The sequence below is a fragment of the Protopterus annectens genome, chromosome 4.part0 (genome assembly GCF_019279795.1).
Source record: "Protopterus annectens isolate FY-2018-M chromosome 4.part0, PAN1.0, whole genome shotgun sequence".
In the NCBI taxonomy this organism is placed as follows: domain Eukaryota; kingdom Metazoa; phylum Chordata; order Ceratodontiformes; family Protopteridae; genus Protopterus; species Protopterus annectens.
Window position 1 is genome coordinate 619,405,008 of NC_056733.1, and position 17,588 is coordinate 619,422,595.

At 42.1% G+C, this 17,588-nt stretch overlaps 1 protein-coding gene across 1 annotated transcript in view; it reads left to right on the forward strand.

Moving 5' to 3' along the window:
- The window catches only part of SBNO1 (strawberry notch homolog 1), a gene marked incomplete in the record, with an annotated part of 3,303,179 nt that overhangs the window by 916,498 nt on the left and 2,369,093 nt on the right, over positions 1-17,588 (forward strand). The window contains 1 exon segment of the mRNA XM_044068578.1: positions 17,423-17,556. Coding sequence (XP_043924513.1) covers positions 17,423-17,556 — 134 coding nt within the window.

Sequence of the window (17,588 nt, forward strand, 5' to 3'; positions counted from 1 at the left end):
AAATCCTTATCTGTTTAAAAACTTTCATTTGTCTCTAGTGCTTGCTGTCTTGTAGGCTATTGTGTAAACTGAAACATTTCCTCTGTGTAATTATCTCTTGGCTAGTGGGGGCTGGTTATTTTGTGTTCTTGTAAAAAAAAAAAAAGTTTCTGTCTTTTGCACACAGTGCAGACTAGAGAAGTTGTGACTGCAGCTGAGCTACAAAATATAAGTATCATCTTGATTTTTTTTTTGATTATTTTTACATACTGTTTTTACAATTTAATATATATAAAGCACTTTGTCTATTCAGTATCTTCACAAATCCTTATCTGTTTAAAAACTTTCATTTGTCTCTAGTGCTTGCTGTCTTGTAGGCTATTTTGTCCCACCCTTCCTCCCTGTTGGTGTCTTGCTCTTATACTTGGTGGCTTTGCAGTTGCCTGCCCCTACTGTGACACACCTCCCAGTCTAGTGTCATTAGCTCATTCTGCTTAATACAGAGAGAACATTTGATAAGGCCTTCTGTTCCTCCTTTTTCCCTTTCAAAAAGTAAAACAAAACTTTTTTTTTTCTCTTTCGCCTGAACCTTCTTGTGTTCTGACTGTCCTTCTCAAACATTTTGGAAATATACAGTATATTTCAGAGCATTTGTTATAACTGTATTTGCTATAACTGATTTAAGTATTTTTCTGGCTTTTTGATTATTTACTGCTTAGCGACTGCATTTTAGCCTGTTTATACAGCTCTGCATTCTATTTAAACTGTTTTTGTGTTGATTAACTGTTTTGCACTTTTAAAAAGTTAGTTGTTGCTTAATTTTACCTGTAGGCTAACACACTCAAGTGCGCTAGCCGCTTAAAAGCATTTATAGCATTTACTGTCTGTTTTTCCTCTGTTTTCTGCAAAAAGAAAAAAAAAATCTTCTTTCCCGCCTTACTGAACTAGAATAGTCCAGTCTTCAGAGTTTGCTGATCTCTGGGTTTTGTCTTGGTTCCTTTGCTATTCCATATCCTTATTTGGATAAAAGGAAGCGTCTTTGTTCACCAGTGGGAGTGGGGAGCACTGAGCGGCCTATTTGTCCCTAGAGGAGTGGTTCCAGCCAGAAACTTGTAGTCTATTGGCCATTTTGGGTCAATTCCTAGCTCTTTTCAGCCCCCTGTAATAAAGCCCGCTTTAGCACGCTTTTTCGCTTGTATTCAACTCAGCACAGCTCCTCGTGGTGTATTGCAGAGTTCTACAAGCAGCAGAGAGCAAAAGAGTGACTTTTTCCTGATTTAAGTATTTTTTTCTGGCTTTTTGATTATTTACTGCTTAGCAACTGCTTTTTCGCCTGTTTATACAGCTCTGCATTCTATTTAAACTGTTTTTTGTGTTTAACTGTTTTGCACTTTTAAAAAAGTTATTTGTTGCTTAATTTTACTTGTAGGCTAACACACTCAAGTGCGCTAGCCGTTTAAAAGCATTTATAGCATTTACTGTCTGTTTTTCTTCTGTTTTCTGCAAAAAAGAAAAAAACAAAACAAAAAAAAAATCTTGTTTTCCCGCCTTACTGAACTAGAATAGTCCAGTCTTCAGAGTTTGCTGATCTCTGGGCTTTGGCTTGGTTCCTGTGCTATTCCATATCCTTATTTGGATAAAGGGAAGCTTCTTTGTTCACCAGTGGGAGTGGGGAGCACTGAGCAGCCTATTTGTCCCTAGAGCAGTGGTTCCAGCCAGAAACTTGTAGTCTATTGGCCATTTTGGGTCAATTCCTAGGTCTTTTCAACCCCCTGCTATAAAGCCCACTTTAGCGCGCTTTTGCGTGATTTAGCGCAGAGTTGCCCATGGGGCACCATCGGGCAGCGCCGGTTAAACAAGGTTAAACTATTTCTGGCTCCGTAAAGTCTGCTCTTCAATTTTTCCCTTAGAACTTCTCTACTTGCAATCTAAACAGTCTATTCTCTCTCTCAATAGCTCAGCACTTGCTCCTAAAGCATTTTTATATAGGTAACGTACTTGTATACTAAACAAAGTACTACATTAGCCTAGAATCCCCTTGAATACCCATTTCCCTATAGGTCCCTTCTGACTCAGTTACACAGCAAACTTTTTCACTTTTTCTAGCTTGTCGAAGGGTCAGTTGCTAGCGTCCTCTCCTGTTCAGCTGGTGAATCTGGGCATCTTGAGGCAATGTTACAATTGCCTCATGTACACAGACAACCCACTCCTTCTCCCACAAAACACAAATACATGTGAGAGATGCAACTATATAGCCAAACTGGAGGCTGAGCTCTCTCAACTCAGGACTGGCAAGACCAGACAGGAGGAGAAGGAAACCACGCACACCACAAACCCAGTTTCACATAGAACTATCACAACTGCAAAACAAACACATAAACACACAAAGACATACTCGGAGGCACTGATCAAAAATCTACCAAAACTACAGAGGCCTCCAAAGCAGACACCCAAGCAACTGCCACTTCAAGACATAAGACATGCAACACACAGTTCTCAAAGTCAGTGTGCTAAACAGTCACAGCCCTTAAGGCCAAACACAATGCCAGACACACTTGTTATAGGTGACTCCATAGTCAGACACACTGACGTCCCTCTCACCAGACTGAACAAGGAAAAGATCACAGTTAGCTGCCTGTCAGGCGCTAGAATCCGCCACATAACACAAGCACTCAGGTCACTCCACAGCAAGTACAAGTATGACTCAGTCATTGTCCATGCCGGTGTGAACGACCTGAGGCGTACCTCCCTGGACTACATGAAAAGAGACCTAGAGGAGCTCTCAGATTATGTAGCCCAGGCCGGTATGACCCTGACCCTGAGCAGTATCCTACCCTCACCAAGAATGATGCCACAATACAGAGACAAAATGATCAGCTTTAATAATTGGCTTAATTACTGGTGTCATTCTAAGGGGATCCAATGTCTGTCTGCCTGGGATGACATGCTTGACAAGCCACACTGCTTCGCAAGGGACTGCTTGCACCTGTCACCCCTGGGCTTCCGGGTATTGGCAAAGGCTCTTGCCACCCCCATAGTGCCTTTTTTAGGCAAGGCTCAAATGATAAACCTACCGCCCTAGAAAACAAAAATGGAGAAAAACTAAGGGTAATACTGCTCAATGCCAGAAGTCTAAACCTCAAGATGCACGCCCTCGAAGCCCTCCTCAGTATGGAGAACATCGATGTTTGTGCTGTGACTGAAACCTGGTTCAAGGCTCCTGAGAGCACCCCAGCACTATCAGGTTATACCTCATATCATGCGTTCCGGCCCCAAAATCCGGACCGAACCACAAAAGGAGGGGAGTATCCATATTCATAAAGGATACCCACACCTCCAGGTTAGTGGCAACGCACGAAGCATCGGAGACCATCCAGGTGCAATTAACCATAGGTAAAACTGCCCTACAGTTTGTAACATGCTACAGACCACCTTCTCAAACTCAGGAAACCCACACAGCCTTCCTGAAGACACTGGAGAGTATAAATGTCTCTCCAAACACCATCATATTGGGTGACTTCAACTACCCAAACATAGACTGGGAACATTACTCAAGCCCCAACACCCTAGCCCAAAGGTTCCTTGAGTTCATAAACTCAAATGCTATGGAACAACTAGTCACCATTCCCACAAGAGGAGAAAATATACTAGACCTGATCATCACAAACATGGGGACAAAATGCTCCACACGGAAGTATATCCCTCATTGGTGAGATCAGACCATAAATTAATCTCACTGGAGATCCACATCCCGCCCCCACCCCAGCAAAAGACCACAGTGAAGAACTTCTCAAAAGCAAACTTCACACTTCTTAAGACTGGAGTGGTATCCTTCAAGGCCCCCGAGCCAGTGGAAACCACAACCCACGCTGCTGAAACCCTTACAAATGCCTTCTACGAGCACCTCCAGGAATGTATGGATCAAGCAATCCCTAATAAAATCAAGACCCTTTCCACCAAAGGCAGGCGCCCGGTCTGGTGGACTCCAGCCATAAACAAACTCTACAACAAGAGGAGAAAGCTACTACATGACAGAGCAAAATCCTTAAATGGGAAGGCATCTCTGATCAGTACTAGCAAAAAACTACGATCACTCATAAAATCATCCAAGGCCAACTTTGAGAGAAAAATTGCTAATGACACAAAAGACAATCATAAAGTCTTCTTTAGCTATGTTAGAAACCTGGGTGGAAACTCCCAGATATGCTCAGAATTAGTCCAAAATGATAAAAATCACTGAACCCACAGACATTGCCAACATACTGGCAGACAGGTTCAGTGCAAATTTCTCCCTCCTCCCCCAAAGGAGAAATATCTATCCCACCAGAGTCTAGCCTCCCAAACATCTCAGATGCCCAGGTGAGAGCTGCTCTCTCTAAAGCAAAAACACAGCATCAATGGGACCGGACAGTGTCCCCGGATGTGTGCTACACAAACTCAATGAGGAACTAAACCCACACATAAGGCTGCTGTTTAATCTTAGCCTTACTACAGGATACGTACGCAAACAATGGCGTGACGGCAACTGTGGTCCCACTCCACAAAGGCGGTGCTTCTACGGACCCTGGAAATTACCGCCCCATAAGCTTGACGAGCCTTGTCTGCAAAGCTATGGAGAGGATCATAATGGAACTCATAAAGACATTGGGGACCTACAGACACTGGATCCTACCCAATTTGGCTTTGTCAAGGGCAGATCCTGCCTCTTGAACTTGGTCGACTTTCGAAACAGTCACTAAGGCCATTGATGAGGGTAAGGCAGTTCACACAGCCTACCTTGACCTAGCAAAAGCGTTCGACACAATACCCCACTCGGGCATCATAGAAAAGCTCACCAGCTTAGATGTAAACCCATATGTCACAAGATGGGTTGCAAACTGGCTCAAGGACAGAACACACAGGGTTAGAGTTGCTGGTGCCATGTCAGACTCTAAGCCGGTCACGAGCGGTGTCCCACAGGGCTCAGTCCTGGGCCCCCTCTTGTTCGGCATTTATTTTTCTGAAGTGCAGGCAAACCTAGGGGGATTGTGGTTGACACAATTTGCAGATGACTGCAAACTGGGCACCATAATTGACACTCCATCAGACACAGACATCCTCCAGAAAGGTCTTATAGAAATGGATAACTGGTGCCAGAGCCATGGCCTTAAGCTAAATGCCAAAAAATGTATAGTCATACCCTTTGGGAAAAACAAGGTAACCCCTAATTACCACATAGGTGGTAATCCATTAAACACGGAAGAAGTTATCAGGGACCTGGGGACCCAAGTTGACAGTAACCTCTCTTTTGACACTCACATTGCCAAAGTGGTTAGGAAGACCTTCTACATTGCCCACCTGATCATGAAGGGATTCACATCCAGATCAGGAGAGGTCATTGTACCCCTGTACTCTTCACTTACCAGACCAATGATTGAGTACAACGCCCCATTCGGAATGTACCTTACCCGACACCTGCAGCAGTTGGAAAGACCCCAAAAGTTCCTCACCAAAAGGATAAAGGGGCTCAAACATATGTCATACGATGCCCGACTGAAGAAACTCCAGCTCTATTCAGTCGCATACCGTCTGCTCAGAGGTGATCTGTGCCTGATATACAAGGCCATGTCCAACCCGGAATTAATGGACATGCTCCACCTCAAAAAATCCAAATCCACCAGAGCCACGAGAGCAAGAGACTTAAACCTCAACACGGATATAAATAGGACGTGCTGGAGGGACAGATTCATCACCCAGAGACTCCCTACACTATGGAACAGAATCCCAGTCCATGTGAGGCAGAGCCCCTCACTGACTCTGTTCAAGAGAAATCTTGACGAGTGGATGGGAGATCGTAGGTTTACCCCGGGAATCATCTCTGTATCACTGCTGGACAGAGGCACAGCAAATTAATGGGTATAGTATTCTCATCCTAAGGGGTGGTGAAAGCCACACACACTCTGGCTAGGCTTATAAATGCCCAAGGCCAGATAGCCTAGTATGAACCTATGAACCTATAAGAAAGAAATCATCACACTCTACTCTTCCCTCATTAAGCCAGTCATAGAGTATAATGCCCCATTTGGCATGTCCCTCACTAGACACATGCAACAGCTGGAAAGGTCACAAAAGTTACCTCACAGAGGATCCTAGGCTTTAAACACATGTCCTACATGGACACTCAAACTCTAGCTGTTCTCTGTCTCATATTGTCTACCAAGAGGCGATCTCTGCTCGACTTACAAAGCCACATCTGACCCATCTCTGTTAGAAATGTTACATCTAAAGAAATCCCAATCCCTCCACACCACATGCTCCAGAGACCTCAACCTCATTACCACAACCAACAGAACATGCTGGAGGGGACAGGGTCATAACCCATTGACTGCCCATGCTTTAAAATAGACTTCCCATACATGTCAAACAGAGCACCTCACTGGCCCTCTTCAAGAGAAATCTTGATGAGTGGATGGGAAATAGAAAGTTCACATCAGGGATCACTCCAGTGGCTCTCTAATAGAGGCACTGGGAACTAATGTTGGGGGCACGATGCCAGGGCACTTCTATGGGCTAGGCTTGTAAAGGCTTCAGGGCCTTTAGCCTAGTACATGCCTATGAACCTATCTGATGTATGTTGTCATGTGTGTTTGCTAAGCATGCTCATTCTCAGCGCAGGCCATTTAATTTTTTTTTACCATTCACGTAATTTGACTGATTTTTTTTGTCAGACTTGAATGGATTTAATTTCATTGCCAAAAATTTCCAAGGTTTGACTAGTGACTAAGAGTGCTTCTGTTAGGATTGGCACCAGATTTTTTTCTTTTGAATTCCAAGGGATGGAGTTGATTTTTGGCACTGAGACTGCTGAGTAGACTGTCTACCCCTTCCCTGGAATAAACCTGCCTTGCCTGTGACCTCCTAAGCTTATCAGGGGAAGGGTTAAGCTTTCTTCCTGCGCCTCAGCTGAAAATGGGTTTTGCCCAGTCAAACTTTTCCCGGTCAACAAAGACAAATAATTAATAGTTAACATTTTTAAGCTCCATTTGGACCAGAAGTGTATTTAATTATAGGAGTTGCTGGGTGAATCCGCACCAAGATCTCATCAATGTGCAAGAGGTGGATGTTTGAACTGGGTTCACAGTTATGGGCCTTTTTTTAACAGATTTGGATTTTATGCCCGCAGTAGGCCCACAAGAGTCTCTCATGCACTGCCTTCAGTGTGTAGCTGTTACTTTGACCACCTCTGCTTATCTGTCTCATGCTTACATAGATGTAACAGTGGATTTTGTTTAGAGGGTATAAGGTAAGTGCAGTGCAGTTACCTTTATTTTGAGAGCAGTGAAGCTTCAGACAGCAGTACTAAGGTGGTGCATCCTTTAGAGATGCATTTTGATGTTTGAAGCATTGCTTTGCTGCCTGGGTAGATTTTGAGACCCATTGCCTAACTCCCACACCATTTTGTCCCCTGGGGAAGGCTAGACCTTAATGTCATAGGATAAGCTTCGGAGGTCATTGGCACAGGGACATCCTTCTCTTAAAGGGAGAAGTGCAAATCTTTTACTGGTTTCCAGAAGAAAATCCGAGTTGTAAAAAAATCCATAGAAGTGGACATGCCTTTAACAAAAAAAAAAAAAGTAAATGATTTGGCAGACATGGAGCAAGAGGCTGTTGCAACCCCACTGATGTCTAAGAATATTGGATAGCAGTTGCATTTTCCTAGTCTTGATATGTTTTTATTTGTGAATGGAGAAATGTGATGAGAGGAATGATCTTTAAGAAAAGAATGGAGAGTGTCCCACTGTTTGAGACAGAGGACTGAGAGAGCATCAAAGCCTAGTTTGGTGGGTTTGGAAGAATGGACAGGAGTAGTTAAGATGTCTAGAGTTGTATATTTGTGCATCTCTGAATTATCTGGAAGTTGGTGGAGGGGACGTGTCATTCTTGATAAATTTAAATAGTTGAGAGGCAAGTAGAAAATCTGTACATTGTTTCACAGGTAGCCAGTTAGCTGTTTCAGTGGTTTTGCAGTAGTGTTCATTTCTTGGAGAGTGATGAATCTGCAAATGGTATTTGGATTGGTCTGAATGGTGGATATATTTGTTCTAGAAGCTGTCACAATTAACAGGAGGCAATATTTTAGCTGAGCCTGTGGGATATCTTCCCCTCTGGCATTTTTGCAGATTCTGGATGGAAAACCGAAGATCCTGTTAGCCTGTAATAGAGTTGATTTATTGTGTGTGTAGTTTAGATGAAGATGGAAGTTTAGGAAGGGGTCCAAACACACCCTCTAGGTATTTGAATGAAATAACATTTTCAGTAGTGTTAAGATAAGGATTTTTAGAAGCCTGGAGATAGAATTGAGCATTTGGGTAGTTCAGAAAGCATTTTTGTTTTAGAAGAGTTAATGATGGACTCGTAGAATAAGGATATGAAAATCAGCCTGGTTAGCCTAGTACTAATCTATGAACCTATGAACTTATGAAAATCAGCCTGAAGTTAGAGTTCAAGAAAAGAGAGAGAATGGTTGGAGTGGAATAGGACCATATCAGCGAAAATGGTAGAGGAAGATTGGCAAGTCAAAAGAATGTTTGTTAAAAGTTCATAGAAAAGGGGAGAGGTGCCAGCATACATCCCTGAGGTACACCTTTTTGCAGAGGCACTAATGTAGAGGTAGATGAATTGAAATACTTGGAAGTAAATCCAACAAAGCATCCACAGAGTAGAAATGAGCCCACACAAAAACACCACTAAGCTGCCGCAGTCCATCCTTTAAAGAACATTATATTTCAGTAAGATAAGCACTTTCGTCTTCCATCAGAGTAAAACTTCATATTAAAGAACCCATTAAGAAAATCCCATTTTAACTTAACATCCCTTGTTGAATCATGTCAATTTAAAGTGACATACTACTTCATTCATAAGTTCAGTAGAAGGTGTAGTAAAACTTAACGTTCATCAATAAATTAATTTAATTAAAATAGTACTTAAATAAAATTGTATGTAAATAAAACACATGAGTATAAATTTACATAATCCACACCAGCCTATCAAGATATTTTTTAAAACAAATGGCACTAGAGTACTAGAGTGATGGAACATAAAATCGTATCCCGAAAACATTAATCCTGCGAGTGCTCTTAGGCTACACAAGAAATACCCATCTTTTCAATACTTTTAATTTTAAAAGAAGTGGTGTATGCTCATTCATCCCAGGCCAGATGTGTTCCAGTGCAATTGACAAAATCATTCTCTTTGTTCTAATACTACTGGCCATGGGCCTCCACGAGGATTCCTCTCCTCTTTCTGTAACATAAACTTAAATGATGTATGGCCCCATACATTCTTTGGCATGTTTAAGTGCGTTTGTATTCTTTTCCTTCCAAATATCATAAACATGTTCATAAATGCATTCCTGGAGATTATATATTTTGAAGGACAATGTTACCTTCAGAGGGAGGAGGTGGCAATGTCCCTTGGGTCCCTATTTGCTAATATTGTGATGCTTCATTGGGAACATCTTTACATACAGAATAGAAAATTTGCTAATTGTTTTACTTTGTATTTATACTATATATATAATTGTTGTATGGCATGACAATAAGGAGAGAATTGAAGTGATTGTTTATATTAACCAAAGTACAGATTTTTTTCATGTTTTACTCATGTTTTGAGTGAAACGGATATTGCATATTTGAATGTTTTATTAGATAAGTTATATTACCAAAAAGTATACTTCCCATATTTAAACGAAACCCACTTTAACACCCTCTTAAAATACTCAAGCTCGCACCAGTTTTCCCATAAAAGGACAACTTGTTAGAGCAACATGTATGACAACTTTGGAACACCATTTTGATGATGAAATGTCATCTTTTAAGGTGAATATCCTTGAAAAGGGGCTACCCTAACATTTCAGTGGATTAGATTATATTTGAAGTAATTATTTGTGTTAGTCCCTCAAATGTCTTGATTTCAGAAGCTAATGCTTACCGTTCTAGTTTCTGACCCCCCCCCCAAATACACACACACGCATGCAAAGGAGGCTGGAAGGGAAAGATTCTGACATTGCAGTCTGTTTTTCTCCAGACCAGATACATTTCCTAAGGTGTAATTTCAACCTTCCAAAATTGAAAGGAGCCGGGTTGAAAGAGGAAAAGCTTCAGACTTGGAAAGTACTAGTAGATGTAATGTACCAGCATTATATGCATGGTGCTTTGTTTTAATTTTGATTCCACATTAGTAACAAGATTATTTGTTTAACTTGTGAATTGTTTCCTGTATTGATTCTGAAAAGGGCTACTGAGCAAGCGGAGTTAAATTGAGATGACTGTGCCAGGCTTTGTTTACTTTTGCACTTTCTGAATTGCCATAGATATTCCTTTAGTCTATCATGGATGAAGTATGTTTTGAAAGTAAGATTACTGTTGGTCTTAGCTTTCCAGCGAGCTGGTTCGAAATATCAGCAGTTACTAGTGCTAGTGTGCTCATCTTTGAGCCAGTCATTGCTGCAGAAGAGTCTCTGTCACAAGTAGTGTTCTGTATTTGGTCAAAGTTTTAAAGCTTATTCCCTCCCCCCTACACCATAGGATCATAGGAGGTTACAAGGCTATTGGCCCCAAGGCCTCTATAAGCCTAGCCATGTTATACCCTTGTTCCCTTATGGACCAAGATAGTGAATCTAAGCTCAGCACTGGTTGCCCATCTAAGATTGATATAGGTGTGAAACCTCCGGTGTAAATTTACGGTTTCCCATCCAAATGTCCAGGTTATGCTTAAATAGGGTCATTGGGGAGCTCTGTTTTACATGAATTGCGAGTTTGTCAACCTCTGGGAGATGCATCTTTCTTTCCAGCATGCCCTGTTGTTGTTTCAGGCTAGGTTAAGGTCCCTAGAGTGAGTGAATCTTGGCCAGTTTAATTTGCTGATGTGCGGGAGCTTCATCAAGACAGGGTCTGAGACTGCTCTGTAGGCCAGGCACAAGTCTGCTCTAAGCAGTCAGTGCAATACTGAGTAACATGATAGAATCTTCAGTCTGTCTGCATAGGTCATGTATTGCAGGCCCTGAATTTTCTTGGTGAGAATCCTCAGAGGTCTGTCTAGATGCTGCTGATGTCTGATGGGGTATGTACAGAAGGGGAGCAGTGTACTTTATTATTCTGATGAGAGCCGAGTGCAGGGGAGTTATAACCTCCTTAGCTGTGGAAGTTATACCGTTGCTTATGAGGTGTGCAACATAGGAGGCTTTCCTTGCTACTGTGGACACCTTATGATTAACCTTAAGACTCCTGCCTGCCAGATGAGTAAGCAAGTCTTGGAGGATTTATTTATCTTGGTGCAGAGATCATCACATAGTCTGACATCTGCAAAGACTTAAATGCCCTAGCATGTTAATTCTAGACGAGGCACATTTAAACCACAAGTAGCTAGTAGCATTAGTTCACTGTTTGTCCATTGTTTCTGACTATCACTTTCTGTACTAGAAGTCTCACTCCATAGCTGAGGGAGTTAGGGGACACCCCAGGACCACCTTATCCAGAGGATGCCATAGCAGAGGGAAGTACTTGTTCAACCCCTGGTCCAGTTTCAAGATGCTACCATATTGAATGACTTGAGCTCATCCAGCCAGGAGCATAAGGTGAATCTTTGTGATATAGACTGTATGAATATGCGTATGGAACTGGAACCAAGGTAATAAGGAAAGCTAATGGTGGAAATGCAGAAGCCAAGGCAGTTATCAGAAAGCGTGCAGGAAGAAAGGGGAGATGGACAGATTTGGCTCAGGAGGAGTAGTGGATGGCTAATAAAGATGCAAAGAGAATAGTCACAGTGGCAAAGAACAAGGCATCAGTGAAACACTTCATGGTTATGGAAAGCTACTCCAGTGACACAAACGAGCTCTTTTGGATTGTAAGGCAATGATGGAAAGATGGAAAGAAGATGGTTATCGGCTCCCATTCATAAGAGATGCCCACAGTAATCTGTTAACCAGTCTAAAGGATATATCCCAATCGGAAGCTGTACTGCCCAATGCCTATGACTAAAAAGGGAGAACCTACTTACTTAGTAACAGAGCAGTGAAGAAAATGAAATTGGGGAAGGCAGCAAACTTAGATGTAGTCATGATCAAGATGTTAGGTGTGTTGGGGGGGAGGGGTGTCTCTTGAAGATGCTCATTGCAGTATGGAAAAAAAAATTGCACCCCAGATTGAAGAAAAAGGAATCTGTTGCTGTTGGAGAGGGCATTCATATCTGTGTACAGTACAGAGGTATCAAACACCTGTCAGTGCATAACCAAGCTAGAAAGGTTGATTCAGTAAATGAATATGCAGAGTAGCAGAAGGATGATTGATTAGCAGTTTTTCCTTAGATCAGGGTGCAGTTTAACAGATCTGTGTGAGCCACAAGTTAGTGGTGAAGAGGCTGGAGATTAGGACAGCGTCCATTTGGGCATTCTTGGGCATGGAGAAAGTATCAGGATCCCATGATAGCCGATTGTCAACTGTGTAATTTAAATTTCCAGAAACCATTAAAATTAATGTTGGCTGTGAACAGTGATGTGACACAAGTAGGAATGGAATTCGGACTTGCAGAGTTAAATTCTCAGTGGGAGTGGGTATCCATCAGGGTTCAAGTCTAGAACCCACTTCTGTTCATACAGGTGGGATATATTAGCATATGAGTTGGAGGAGACATTTAAGTGAAGATGCTGTGTGCCAACAATGTGCCATAGCAAGCAGGCTGTCAAAAGGAACTTCAAATGATGGACTGGAGTTCGAAACTGAAGACACAGTGGGATGAAAGGGAGTGTAGACAAGACACTGAAGCTGAAAGTTGAGAATGAGGGGAAAGTAGTTCAACAGGTTAACAGCTTAATTTGTTTTAGATCCAGGGAAGTTTGAATTGGGAGGTCAAAATGGAATCGGAGATGCTGCAGCCAGGTGGAACCAAGTGTCAGGGGTTAATGTGAAAGGAAAATGCCTAGAAACTGAAAAATAAGATGTACAGAACAGTAGTGTGAATGTTGCATCTGTATGACTGAGAAACCTGGAGTATAAATCCAAAGCAGCTGAGGAGGCCTGAGGTGCTGGAGATGGATGGCCTAAGTTAGTAAGATGCATGTTGTGGGATAGACAAAGAAATGAGGACAATAGAACAGATGCCAGAGTTGATCCGGATGCAGAGAAAGGTTAAGGAGAGCAGGTTATAGTGGTTTGGTCAGATAAGCAGCAAAGCAGATTTGGTAAAGATTTGGGAAAGAGTGAGAGAAAACGAGAACATTCAGATAAAATGATGGATGGATTGCATGATAAAAGACTAGCGACAATCAGGCGAATGACTGAATTGGGAGAGTTGGCAGTGGTTGTCCCAACAAACAGACCTCCTTGCAGAAATAATAAAAGGGTGTTAATAGTGATAGAAGGCCAAACTTCTGAGTGCTGAATGGTCCACATACTTGAAATATTTAAGTCTAGAGGGAAATTGGAAGGTTATTGGTATGATTTGCCATATATTCACTCAAGTATAACAGGGGTTATGCTAGTAAGCAGTGGCCGTTTTATGGGGAAACACGACAAGGAACAACTCTTACTGGAAAAAATGACAGCATGGTAAGGGGAGGAAAGGGAACAAACCTAAATCCCCAGTCTCAGCCCCACCCCAAAATAGACAAATGTGAAAAAGCACCTTTGCTTGATTGGAAGAGTAGAGAAATGTGCAGACAGATGGGTGTGAGGCAGCTGCAGAAGGGTATAGGCTAGAATTCAGATCAAAACTTGGGAGGAGTGGGATGATGAGCTGTTGGCAGAGCATGAGCAACTTTTGTGCAGCAGGGAACCCATAGAAGTTGTCTTAAGAACTTAAGGAAAAGGCTGCTGCTCAAGGCTCTTTTTGACCCTAAGAGAGATTGGTCTGTGGAGATGCATTGTGGACTTGTCTAAATTAAATCAATCTTCATTGAGAATTTTCAATGTGATGACCATCCACTCGTGTCTTTCTTTGCTAATCCCAAAAGCATTCTTGATTACAGCCAATCTAAAAATATAAGTACTATACATGCCCATTCAGATGAGCAGGATATTCCTAAGATTCTTGACGGAATAAGTACTACCAGTTCAATGCTCCATTACTTTTCTAAAATGTCTCACCATTGTAGGACAAAAGTCATATACTAGTTTACCTATATTTTTATGGTTGTCTTATGCGGGTAGCCTTGAAGGAGGACACCATAAGGGCTCTGTTTTGCTCAGCATTGTGTGCAGTGACGTTGATTCATCCGGGCCCTATAGAATTCCAACCTCGAGTAGTTGGAGAGGACTGTTTTTGGGACTTTCTAGGACACCCAGGTATCGAGGATATTTTTCTCTCTGGACAAAGTCAGTCTTCTAGCACATGTTCTAGCACATGTTGTAAAAAAAACAGTGTGGGCTACCAGGGAGATCTTCAGGATCCTGTGGTATGTTGTGTCTACCATCAAGTCCCTAGTTTTCTACACATTAAGAAAATCCAGTGTTACATCAAACCTATATAGCTAATAGGCACATTCACTGAGGCGTACTCTTCCAGCATGCCTGAAAAGGGTGATGAGCTGGTGAATATTGGTCATAAAGGAGAGTAATTGACAGCCTCTCTGCTCCCCACTCACAACCAGACTCTAGCTACATATGCTATGGGCGAGACATGAGAAGCGCATTCCCATGTATTGAAGGTGCAATACACTTGGACTAGGTCTGAGACCAAATTCCATATAAGCTTGGATACACTGGCAGTCCAGCACATACTGAGATTCATGTCCTTTTGGATCCTAGGAATCTTGAAGATTGTGACTGACAGTATCATGGGCATATGGAGATGGGAAGGAACACATTCCTGTCAGCTGGAAAGGATGGCTTTGAAGACTTGAGTTGCGATGGTCTATGGCGTGATACTGTTCCACTGGGGGGACAGTGCACTAGTGGATCAACTGAGTAGAACCATAGCAGACCCACACAAGTGGAAACTGCACATAGAGGTTTTCTGATCTGTAGTTGAGAAATGGAGACTACAAAGATGGATCTTTTTTGCTTGATATGAGAACTTTTGAGACCCACAGCCAAAAACTAGGGCAGTGGATGCCTCCTCCATTTTCTTGAAAGGGCAGGTATTTATATGCTTTTGAACATTTGATTATGATTGCAAAGGTGATTTAAAAGTATAGGAAGAGCAGTTGCAAATCTTTATAGCCTGCCTTTGGCTTGGGCATCATTACTTCTCTCACTTCAGGTTGTTGTCCAGGGAAGACCCAGCAACGTTTTCCAAGTAGGTGGACCTCTTGATACAACTGGTGATCAGGACCCACAGTCATTCAGCACTGAAGATATAACATTATTAGCCTTTGGTCAACATTTGTCCAAGAACTTGTGCGCCCTAATGAGAAGGCCAGAAAACCAGTCACTAGGAAATCATATCTTGTAAAATGGAAAATGTCTGTCTGGTGCTGAAGGAGGGAAGGAGAGATATTGTACCTAATGAAGCAGAGGAATTATAAGTACTAGAGTACTTGACTGAGCTGTTTCAGGCCAAGTAGGACATGTTTCAATTAAGATTAACTTATCTTTCATAGCGGAGTGTCTACTTGTGAAGCCTCTTCTTGGTGCTAGAAGGGCAGGAAAACAGTTTTTGAAATGGGTACTACATCTTTTTGATGAAAAGTGGACTCTCCCTCAATTCAGTTTATTTAACATTTGTTTACTGAGAAAGTCCGACTTGGAACAAAACCAGTTTTTATCAGAGGCCCGGGGAGAAATGCTTTAGACGCATGTCTTTATAATGTGGGAGGAAACTGGAGCACCTGGAGGAAACCCACACAAATGCAGGGAGGACATGCAGACTCCACACAGAAGGCACTCCAGCTGAGAATCAAACTTGAGAACCTCTTGCTATGAGGTGCCGACGCTACTGCTGCACCACTGTGCCGTCCAAGCTGAACAAGCAGGTTTTTCTCTCATGGACATCTATTTTCTGGTTTTGGTCACATCTTCTTGTAGAGTATCAATTACAGGTCCTTAACTGTAAGGAGGCCTTGCTTTTTGACATAGGGTTACACAGCACATCCATCTGCAGAACAAATGGGAAACTGTTCTCCATGCCCTAGATGCTGACAGACAGCTAAGGTACTACCTTTATAGAACAAATGATTAGAGACAGAGCCACTCTTTGTGGCTGAAATGAACAAGAAAAGGCTGGTCATCTCAAACCAAGCCTGTCTTGGAGCAAACATCTCCTTGTATAGTCTTCTGCTACAAGTTCCTTTGCAAACAATTACCAAAGGACTGATTAACACATTCCACCAGGAGAGTAGGTACAACCATAGCTTTCCTAAAAGCAGCCCCCACTAGTGACACATTGGAGTCAGCCACTTGGTCATTGGTTCACAGCTTTCTCCTAGTGCCACAGAATGGACATTTTGACTAGGGCTAAAGCAGGGTTTCCTACAACAATCCTAAAGGACTTGTCTTCAGTCTGCAGGGCTACCAGTCACCCAGTACAGTAGGGGCAAGCTCTGGGAATTCTTGAAGTTAAGACTGCAGCAGAGACTTGAACTAAGTACATTTCAGTCACCAACTTATTGTAGATGTTTGAGTGTAGTTACTGCTGTCATCTAGTTCCCTACCCTTCTTCAGGGACTGAGATGGGGCACCATTCTAGTCCCCTCCCAATTTTTGCTTCATTATGAATATCTAGTTGGCTTTCCTTTTTGCTACATTATATGTAGCCTTCAGTAGACTGCAACAGTAACAAAGGTCTACCAGTAGCACATTCTGTAACTAACTTTATTTCTCGTAGGCAGGCATCATAGCTTTCAATATCTGAATGATCCATAGGTAAAAACAAAAACGAATAGATTTGCGGACTGTCTTTATATTGTGATGTAGGAGCACCTGTGATGCAGTAGTCCTAAAGTTGGCATACGAGATGTGGGGATTGAGCTCTGAAACTTGGGTTGAATGCAAGGCTCTTCCTTTGTTAGCGGTCCCAGAAGTTTCAAGTGCAGCACTGACTACATTCTAGCATCTGGGATTGCTAAGATGATGATACAGCTGTACTTTTGTTATCTTTGCTGCCTCCTGGTCTTCATAAAAAAAAAAAAAAAAAAAAAACGATGGTACATACTGTGCCACTTTCATAGTCTGTGTATCATCTAACAGCAGTGGCATGACTGAGCTGCTGCTGCTAAATAGGTCTGAAAAGTCATTGTTGCCTACGGCTGAAATGTGACAATTTTAACAAGTAGGATTGACACTTTTTCCTGTAGTGTTAACTGCTTAATTCCTTTTTCCACTACTGTTAGTTTTGCAATCCTTGTCCGTACAGAATCAGTAATTGTTTAAGATGTTGCATTTGGTAATATTTATGAATGAGCTCTTAATCTTTTGAAATGTAACCCCATATAAGTAAAATATATCAACTTGGATTTCTCTTTTTAAAGCAACATGAAACATTCCTACCTAATGGAGACAGAGCTGGATTTTTGATAGGTGATGGTGCAGGTGTGGGAAAAGGAAGGACCATAGCTGGCATTATTTATGAAAATTATCTGCTTGGCAGGAAAAGGGCATTATGGTAAGTGCTGAGACATTGTTTCCCTGTAGTTC